Source organism: Cyprinus carpio, chromosome B20 (genome assembly GCF_018340385.1).
Source record: "Cyprinus carpio isolate SPL01 chromosome B20, ASM1834038v1, whole genome shotgun sequence".
NCBI lineage: Eukaryota > Metazoa > Chordata > Actinopteri > Cypriniformes > Cyprinidae > Cyprinus > Cyprinus carpio.
In genome coordinates, this window is record NC_056616.1 from 16540545 (window position 1) to 16550369 (window position 9825).

Genomic DNA, 9825 nt, shown 5'->3' on the forward strand with positions numbered 1-9825 from the left:
AAGTACTAGTGACAAAAAGAAAAAAGTAGTTTCGTTTAAAAAAGACAGTGGTGAGAATCCGAACCTTTATAAATGTAGTGGGTTGTATTGGAGGAGAGCGTAATGGCTATCGGAGTTCTACTGATCGTGCCTAGAAAAACCGAACGTTGCCGAAGGTCTTATGACGTAACACTTTCCGAACGTAGCCTCAAAATATCGCGTGATTTGGACTTGACGTAGAATGTGTCAGACTTGTAATACACAAACAGCATTAATGTAATATGAAAATCTGTATTTTCTATGCAACTTTATTATTATTTTTTTTTTTTTTATTTTTAAGGGAATGTCTTCTGTATTAAGTGGTCCTAAATAAGACATTTATTTAGCTTTCTGTTTTTATTTTCACATTGATATATTTCCCTTTATCGCTGTCAAGGTGCTATATATAAACCCTTGTCCATTATCTCTTGGTATTTATTTATTTAGTATACAATTGTTAAAAATAAATAACAATAATGAACAGAAGTCATTTAACTTATCAAATAAATTACACCAATATTTTAAATGTGAAAGCTTAAAATGTGATTAGATACAAAATTGTGTATACATCACTTACTGGTTTCATTAAAATGTAAATTTTTCTTCTTTTTTTTTTTTTTTTTTACAAAATGGAAAGATTTTCCATAAAATGTCTTTACATTAGGAGTAATCCCTTCACACCTTTGTCCCATAACATTGTTTCACAACACAAAGTCTGGTCAAATAGCAATCATTTATTCTTTTTTGGAGCATACATTAAAAAAGTTATTATTCACATTACTCATAATGCAAAATGAAAACAAGTGCATATTAAATTTTGAAGTGACCAGTGACCTAATAAAGCAACATAAAATCAAAAAAGGCCATTGGTACAGTACATATCTGTTAATACTCATTAATTCAGCATGTAGCAGGTAACATTCTAAACAAATTACAATTTTCACAATGCACAAATGGTTAATTTGTCAGGATATCTACAATGTATAACATAGATTTACTGTGCAGCCCTCAAATGAACTCATGGAGAACTGTGTCCTTCAGAGCCAGCTGGACATCTCTTGATCAAACTTGTGTGGATCTATGAAAGGCTTGTCAATGGATTTGATCATCAGCTCACCACAGTAGACACACTCACACGCTATGATATCATCAATGTCAGATTTGATCTGCTCTCTGCTTCCTTGGCCCTTGCCTAAGCTGACCGTATCCTCCTCTTTGGGCTTGTGCCTAGATTTGGTGGTCTGAGTGGTTGCTGCCAGCTTCTTCTGAAGCTCCTCTAATTTATTCTGCTTAAAGGCAGAGAGGTGAGGGATGACTTCCTGTAAGAGGCAATCATAATGGAACATGTGACCACACAGGAAGAGATAGAAAGGTCTGTTGAGCAAGGGGAACTCGCAAGTGGCACATTTTTCCTGTGACTCCACCACACCGTACTTGTTCCTCATCTCCTGGATGTCTTCACGGATGCGTTTGGCACTTTCTGTGGCCTCCTCCATTTCTTGCTTCAGCTCCTCGATGTGTTGGTTGTACTCTTCCAAGGAGTTGCAAATTGCCTCCTTGAAGTGGTCTATTGTAACAAAATCTGGAAAGAAAGGCAAGATGTCCTCAATCTTCAGAAGGTTGCAACTGGACAGACAGTTCATGGCCTTCTTCACATCTTTCTCCTCCTGAACCACATGACGAGCAATCTTCAGCCACAGCTTCTTCCTCAACTCCTCGTCATCCTCTGGAAGGTCGGCGCAAGTCTTGGCCAAATCTACATCCACCTAAAGGAATAAATACAGGCATTATTTAAAAAATTAAAAAATATTACGGTTGAACCACCGATGTCACATGGACTATTTTAACGATGTCCTTTCTTTCTTTCTTTCTGTTTTATTTGATAGGGACAATGCTCATTGATCAACAAACAAGTTACTTGCTGTAAACAAGCCAGAGTTAGCTACAAGAGCTAGTTTCCATTCCTTACTACCTTTCTCAGCCTTGAACGTGTCTATACAGGGTCAGAAAGCTCTCAGGGTGCTTTCACACTAGCACTTTTGGTGCGCACCCGGGTTTGATTGATGTCAGAGTTTGGTTCGTTTGGATGATGTGAATGCTGTCTTCCGAACTCGGGTGCGCACCCGCGAACCGTACCGGAGTACACTTAAAAAGGGTGGTCTGGGGTACGGTTCATGTGAACTCTGGTACGATGAATGCAATCGTACCAAATCGCGGAAGTGAACCGCTATTAACGACATATTATTTGATAAAAATATGTGTTTGTGTGTGTGTTTCACTCATTTTCACACAGAGTGTGACTGACATGCTGCAAACAGAGAGCTGTATATATCATTTCTGTACATTCGTAAGACAGACGTAAGTGCTGTTATGTACCGAAACTTTGTAAACAAAACGAACGGTCCAAAAACGTAAATATATAAAAGTGCAGAGAGCAATGTTATGCATTTGCCGCCTTCTCCTGTGCCGCCATTACTAAGCAACGGGGTAAACAGCTGCTGGCTTGATGATGCAAACGAACCGTGGTTCGGACCCAAATAAAATAATATGAACACAGTCCAGCAGGGGCAGGGAGAGGGTGGAGCAATCGAACTCGGGTTCGGACCAGGCAAGCAAACCAAGTGTGAAAGCACCCTCAGATTTCATCAAAAAAATATCTTAAGGTCTTACGGGTTTGGAAAAACATGAGCACGAGTAATTAATGGAAGAATTTTAACAGAGAATCTAAAGAGTATAAAAGCACACATACTTGTAGAGCTAGATCCACAGCTTCCTCATACAGCTCCATAATCTTATAAACCAAGACACAGGCCTGCAGGTACCCATGTTCGGCACAAAGGCGCAAGGCATATTTCAAGTCGTAGTGGATATCAGAGACATGCGTTCCTGCTTGTTCGAGGTACCACAACAGAGCGTCTGCCTTGTGTTTGGCATAAAGTGACAGTAAGTAATTGTGAATGGCTTCGTCTTTGACATCCAGCTCATACACACAGAACTCCATGTACCGGATGGTCTCGTTTATCTGCTGCATGCTGCCCATCTGGCTGTAGTTCACCAGCGCTGGGATCAGATTCTTGGGATCCAACCGGTTTCCCATTTGAATCCATGCATCAACCACCTTTTTGGGAATGTGCTGCATGAGGACCGGGGAGAACTTGTAGAAGAGCTTGTCATCGCAGTGTTTGGAGAGAACATCCAAGGCTGCACTGTAGTCATCATGCTGGCAGTAATGAGATATGACGCGCTCGTAATCTTGCATGATGACTGAGAAATACACCATGTTGTCCACGTCGCCGTGACTAGCGAGCAGGTCATAGATGGTGTTGCGATTGTTGTAGAAGCAGTCCTTATGTTTGGAGCTTTTAAGAAAGGTGCGGAACTCTTCACGTGTCTCCAGAAAGAGGTGTTGCTTGCCGTCATCGGCCTCCAGTTGACCGAGCCGGTTCAGATAGAGTTCTGTCAGCCAGGTGACCAGCAGGGTGATCTGAGTCTTCTCGGTGGGCTTGAGGTTGGTCAGCTTCTTAATCAGAAACTCTTTCAAGGCCTCCTCCTGCTTGGCCTCGATGAACTTCAATGCAATCTCCTCAAAGTAATTCTGAGTGAGAGCGTAGCATTTGGCACTCTCCAGGTAGCGCTTGTTTTGGAAGCAGTGCTCTGCCTCTTTGGCCAGCACCATGTCTAGGCATTCTGGTCTGTCTTTGCAGTACTCTTTAGCCAGGTCAAACTTATTCATGTTCATGTACATCTGCCAAACGTCCCGTGCCTCCCTCTGGATGTGGTAGCGAAACACAGCTTTCTCGGTGTAGATCCACACGAGCCCAGTGATTGGATCTTTGATCATCTTTTTTAGACTGCCGAACTTTTCTGGAAAAAACTTTTCTTCATGCACTACCTGTCCGTTCAGAGTGCAAATACTCTTGACGCGGTCTGGGAGCAGGAGCAGGAAGTGAAACTGGGTGAGTACTATAGAGATGGGCTTGACGGAGTTTAAATCGATGTCTGAGGTGTATTCCCACACTTGAACATCACTGAGTAGAGAGTCGGGCCGCACATAGTCCAGCTGTCCATACAAAACACCATTTCCCATCATCCATGCAAAGGACTTCGGGGAACTGCGCAACTTGGACGTGTAGAACGTAATCTCACTGTAGCCCATGTTGACTGGAAACTCCTGGAAGCTGGGTAGGAGATCCTGGTTCTGGGCAAAGATGGAGCTGAACCCCTGCTGCTCGGATCCCTCTGCCAGCTTTCCTACAAACTGGAAAAGGCGCTTTCGTGTGGTAGCGACAATGAAGTACTTGGATTCCAAGCCACGTTCTACCTCGAGGCAACAAACCGGAGCTGGCTTGCCATCCTCCTCCAGGGAATGAACCTGTCTGAAGTACTGGTCTGGGTTAGTGTTGAACAGACTGCCCTCTGAGGCAGAGATCTCCGCTTCAAAGATGATTCCATGGCTGGTGCCAACCAGAATCGGCCCGGTGTTGGTCTCAGAGCCGATTAATTTGTTCCATCCTATGCTTTCAATCAAGTGGCCTCTCCATCGTGACAGACTTCGGACCTTTTGAGTGTTTCGGTTTAGGTATACACATTCGTTTGTGGTGAGGCTGATGACTAAATGTGACCCTGTGAGACAATCGATAAGGTCGTTTTACAGACTGCATTAAAAAGCAAGTCAATTTAAGCAGTTCAACACTAAATTGCAAGTTTAAAAATGCCAGCCCTGAGCTTTTGATCCAGTTTACACCTGGTATAAGATCCATCTTCAGTCAGTGCTAAACATGGGTGTAAATGGGGTTCAAAATTACCATGTCGTATTTGTATTGAAAAAGCTAATCCTTCTCATGAGTCTAATCACTTGTCAATTAACCACTGTGCCGAAGAGAGTTTTTAAACTTTGCTGCTAAATATGCATTTTAATTTTACATGTACAGCTATATATACACACATTTAGAAATGCAACAATTTGTATATATATTTGAAAATGTATTATTTAATATTCATTTCTAAATTACTTCATATTATTAAACATGAAATCATCACAAACATTACTGTAAAGTGTGTGCTATTGACTATCACAAGATAATCTTGCAATGTCAAGCATTTAGACCAAGCTAACCAGTTAAAAAAAATTAAACAATGTGCCAAAAAGAGATATTAAACTTTGCTGTTTACAGCTGTAAACAAAAATAACTTTCTAATAAAAAAGTATAACTTTAAAATTACAATTATAAATTTACATTTATAAATTTGCACTTCTCATTTAATTTATATATTTTTTTATTTCATATTTATTTTCAAATGATTAAATGTTATTTGTTTTTAAAACATTAAATGGTAGCATACAGGGTAAAACATAATTAAACTGATTAATTTGTGGTATTTATTATTACAAAAAGAAAACTCATATGCCAGCTGACTAGTTTAAAAGGTTAATGGAAAACTCAAAAATGTTTAATTTTGCAAAGCTTAAACAGCGTTTGTACAACAAATGCACATTATTACCAGGTGTAAACACTGCTGCGTCTCACCTGACCATTTGTGAATGGATCACACAAGACTATAATACCAGGCTTAAACATAGAATTGGTTTCTCTTAATGGGATGCACTGTAGATCATTACATGATATAAATCCTATCAAAAACAGATTACATTTCATGTGTTTATCCATTGTACTAGTTTCCAAGCAATGTAAATATACTTTCCCTAATTGAATTTGCCAGTTCACATCTGTTAAACTACTTTGGGATGCATATTTTTGAACATCGACACATGATTACCTGTAGGATCTAGAAAAAGTTTGTACACTTTGCTGTCATCCTTTCTTCCCAGTTCAATCTGATTTGGCTGATCAGGTTTTCCAAGATCAATTCTGAAACATAATGTGTATCTCAGCATATTAGGTTACAACACTTTAAACTGCTCTGTAAATGTTGCTGACCTCTTTTAGATCAGTTTTTACAGGAATTCATCCTATACATATTTTAATGACATGTATAATGAGAATTAATCATAATCAACCATTTTTTTTTACAAGAACACAAACAAAAGGCAGATTAAGTGATTTTTATCCCACTTAAACAGACTGTGACCAGATTAAATTTGCATTTCAAACAGAATTGTCTTTAATGGTCCACATCCTCACTGCTTAGTCCTTTCACCTTTCAATATTCAGACAATAAAATACACATCAATCACTAATTGCATGTACATAAACTAATCAATGCAAAACATATCTGCTGCAAAATATCCCAATTAAACAGTTGTTGATAACATAGAGTTGAGAAATGGCAGCTTTACCTCAGCAGGGTGTCTTTCCCCAGACTCATGCATAACTGGTTGTTGCACACTAATAAATTGTTGATTTTTTCGGGAGGTGAGAAATCGATGCGCTGCTTGTTGAAAATGGGTTTCTCTTCCTCCAACCTTACATTCACAAAGCCTTTGAACGGGAAAAAATATCATGTAAAGTACCACAGGTACCCCAAATTACCCAATCATAATGTCTGCAATATCCTAAAAGCTGTAGACGCAGAGGTTTGTACCTGAATGAGTAATCCCGATGTTGGCCGCTGAAACACGGCTGTGCTGACGGATGTTCTGAGAATCTTCATACTGATCCAGAATAGATGCCATTACAAATGATCAAATATTCACAAAACTACAGCATGTACAACAAATACTGAAGCTGTGTTCACATTGCACGTAAAGATGTAACGTTAACTGTTACAGTATCTCTAGCAGCTGTTCCCTCCCATAACACGCTAGCATGTGAGCTAAATATCCAGTTCAGAAGCTCATTTACTGGCAATGCCTCCGCTGTGTGCTAATTTATGTATACTGGAACTAAAACAGATACAAAATAAAACGAAACTGAGCTTTAACTTATATTTTATGAATGAATAAGGACAGAACTAAGACCGAGTTGTGTTGTGTGCGTTGCTGTCTTGGTCAGCTGATGAGTATCATGTGATTACATGACAACACTTTACTGTTGTTCTTTATCTGTCCACGTAGTGGCACTGTGTAGATTAGGATTGAATCTCATGGATTTACAGTTTGTTATTAAATATTACAGTTTTATAAATTATTGGAGTTATGCTTAATATGTATTGGTTATGTTGTACTACTTTGAAAATCGAATTTATTTTAATCAATAATGGTAATAACATTTTAAGGTCAGAGGTCTTAAAAAAGTTATAAAAAATAAAAATGTAAATAAAAATGCAGACTGTCTTTATTTTTAATATTTTTACACGGCTCGTGTCAGTCGACCAGGGCTGTTTAATTCCAATTTTTCCTCTTAAATATGATGACTCTATCAAAACAGCACAAAACGCCTCAGAACTACTGTATTCTGCATTAGTACATTTTTGCCTATTAAAAAAAATAATAAAAAAAAATCTAAACCAATAAAATTAATATAACCTATTAAAAAATTCATAAAATACTTTATTTTATTTTATTTATTTATTTATTTATTTATTTGCTTCTTCTTCTGCTTTGTTTCACTGAGAATCGTTTGGGATTAAAATCGTTAACGAATCGTTAAATAGCTAATCTGTGTTGAAACCAAAGATTTGCGGTGGGCGTGGCTATGCAAAGTCAAGCCTCTCCGAATCGCTGATTGAAAAGGCACAGAGAGATCCTTCACAGATCAGAGAGAGTCAGCTTTTGAGCTGCGAAAGTAATGAGTCACTCATCAGTCTCAACAAATACACCACCCAATACTGTGGAGTTTACAAAGTTTTCCTGAAGACAGTTCTTCTTGACTTTAATTGTTGGACATGCCACCTCAAATGGATTACTTTTACCAGTCAAGAGTTCCGTCCGTGTGTTTAGAGCAGGACGACGCGCTGGAGCCCGGGATCAGCTGTATGCTGGTCGGGGATGGTGCGGTCGGGAAGACCAGTATGATTGTCAGCTACACAACCAATGGATACCCTACGGATTACAAACAGACGGCTTTTGACGTCTTCTCAGGTAAGGGTGTGATCTTTACCTCTTCTAAACCTGGTGATTAAATTATTTAGATGAATTATGAGGATGAAAACTTAAAGAGTCTTTACATTATGCCTATTCAGGACTAGTTCAGGTGGATGGGACCCCTGTGCGGATTCAGTTGATGGACACTGCTGGACAGGTAACGGTTTTGTTCATTTGTGATAAATTTAATCGAATATTTCACATTAGTTGTAGAACTTTCTTGTGAGTTGAGAATTGATAAAGTATGTAAACTTAGTTCAAAAAGTTTGTCAGTTGTAAACTTTTTAGTTTGTGAGTTGCAAACAAGTTTTTGTAAAGTGTAAACATTGTAAAAAAGTTTGTAAAGAATCTTGAAAAGGTCTGGAAATTGAAAACATTGTGTTTGTAAAGTGAAAACAGTGGGTAAAAAAAGTGTATATTCTTTTAAAAAGACTGTAAAGTGTAATTTAAAAAGTTTGTAAAGTGTATATTTTGTTAAACAATAGTTTAACTTTGTCAATTGTTCTTATCTGTCTTTTCTTTGACTTGCAGGAAGAATTTGAAGAATTCAGATCTCTGTCTTATGCACACACGGATGTCTTCCTTCTCTGCTTCAGTGTGGTTAACCCCACGTCATTCCAGAACATAATCAAGAAATGGATCCCTGAGATTCGTGCGTGTAACCCATCCTCCCCCATCATTTTAGTCGGAACTCAGTCGGACCTTCTACTGGACGTTAACGTTCTCATAGACTTGGACAGGTTCAAGGTCAAACCGGTGCTCAGCTCACGGGCACAGAGCCTCGCAGAGAAGATCAGGGCTGTAGAGTACGTGGAGTGTTCGGCCCTGACCCAGAAGAACCTAAAGGAGGCCTTCGACTCAGCAATATTCGCGGCTATTAAACACAAGGCCAGGAAGGCCAAAAAACTGAGACTGTCAGACAGACGAGCTAAAGCTTTTTCCAAGTGCAGCTGGAAGAAGTTCTTCTGCTTCATCTGACCCTGTGGGTCAAAATGTGTGGACTGTTTACATGAGATATTAATTTATTTTGGACAATGTGTTTACCTACAGTCATTTAGCTTTATTTTATGGGCGGAGTTGTTTGATCAGTGGTGAACTTCCCAGGAAACGTTCGAGTGACATGTGAGAGCTGTTGCATTACTCAACACAAAGTTTTCGGAGCATTTTAATAGCACAAGCTGTATAAGTAACACTAGCTGTAAGATTTATAAACACATTATGAAGAAAGATTAGAGAAAACTACTCCTTAATTCATTTATTGTTCACAAACAGCACCCACCATATGTAAATGAGTGAATTTGCATGAGCTGGATAGCTGCCTTATTCAAAGCTTGAATGTGTTCACGTGGAGATGTCTCTGATGGTCGAGGGAACAAGAGTGGGTATCTATCTTATCTCTGTTGTGTCGGGTGCTACTTTGACAGACTCTTTCATATGCAACAGCCCAAACTAAAGTCAATGTGTGAGATGTCTCCTTCTTAGGTGCCTGTGACCACATAAATCTGACATCACTCTTACAATGATTCAGCCTGTTCTGCTGATAAACCTTAGCTGGGGATTGTCTTGCAAATTGGCAAGATAAGATTATTAGGCTTGTGTTAAAATGGTTTCCTACATCCGGGGAAATTTTGGCAGAGTTTTTCCTGGTTTCCTAAGACAGGTTTAGCGTCTTTTCTTGTGCAAATGTATTGTGAGAGCGCATACACAGATGAAAGTGTAGAAGCCCAGCCCATTTTGTGGAGCCATAGCTTGGTTTTGTTAATTTTTTTTTATCTTTTTCTGACAGTGTGTGCTTCCCACAGGGTAAACAATGCTGTCTTTGT

At 39.0% G+C, this 9825-nt stretch overlaps 2 protein-coding genes across 2 annotated transcripts; one reads left to right on the forward strand and one right to left on the reverse strand.

The window, feature by feature from the left end:
- Positions 1–731: 731 nt before the first annotated feature.
- On the reverse strand, positions 732–6995 carry LOC109077388 (vacuolar protein sorting-associated protein 18 homolog). The gene is made up of 5 exons (XM_042746253.1): positions 6562–6995; positions 6317–6458; positions 5797–5888; positions 2768–4641; positions 732–1784 (listed from the first exon to the last, which is right to left on the reverse strand). Exons 1-5 carry the CDS (start codon positions 6650–6652, stop codon positions 1056–1058), a joined length of 2928 nt encoding a protein of 975 aa, XP_042602187.1. The 5' UTR covers positions 6653–6995; the 3' UTR covers positions 732–1055.
- Positions 6996–7646: 651 nt separating this feature from the next.
- On the forward strand, positions 7647–9577 carry LOC109077391 (rho-related GTP-binding protein RhoV-like). Its single transcript, XM_019092975.2, has 3 exons — positions 7647–7999; positions 8101–8159; positions 8534–9577. The coding sequence occupies exons 1-3, from the start codon at positions 7804–7806 to the stop codon at positions 8978–8980; spliced, it is 702 nt and encodes a 233-aa protein (XP_018948520.1). The 5' UTR covers positions 7647–7803; the 3' UTR covers positions 8981–9577.
- Positions 9578–9825: the final 248 nt, after the last annotated feature.

Excerpts from the sequence above, each read along its gene's own strand:
- LOC109077391 (XM_019092975.2), top strand. The coding sequence starts at position 7,804 with ATGCCACCTCAAATGGATTACTTTTACCAGTCAAGAGTTCCGTCCGTG. Across the intron at positions 8,000-8,100 it reads GGCTTTTGACGTCTTCTCAG|GACTAGTTCAGGTGGATGGG; the intron begins GTAAGGGTGTGA and ends ATGCCTATTCAG. Across the intron at positions 8,160-8,533 it reads TGATGGACACTGCTGGACAG|GAAGAATTTGAAGAATTCAG; the intron begins GTAACGGTTTTG and ends TTTGACTTGCAG.
- LOC109077388 (XM_042746253.1), bottom strand. The coding sequence starts at position 6,652 with ATGGCATCTATTCTGGATCAGTATGAAGATTCTCAGAACATCCGTCAG. Across the intron at positions 5,889-6,316 it reads GGGAAAGACACCCTGCTGAG|AATTGATCTTGGAAAACCTG; the intron begins GTAAAGCTGCCA and ends ATTATGTTTCAG. Across the intron at positions 1,785-2,767 it reads CTGTGGATCTAGCTCTACAA|GTGGATGTAGATTTGGCCAA; the intron begins GTATGTGTGCTT and ends TTATTCCTTTAG.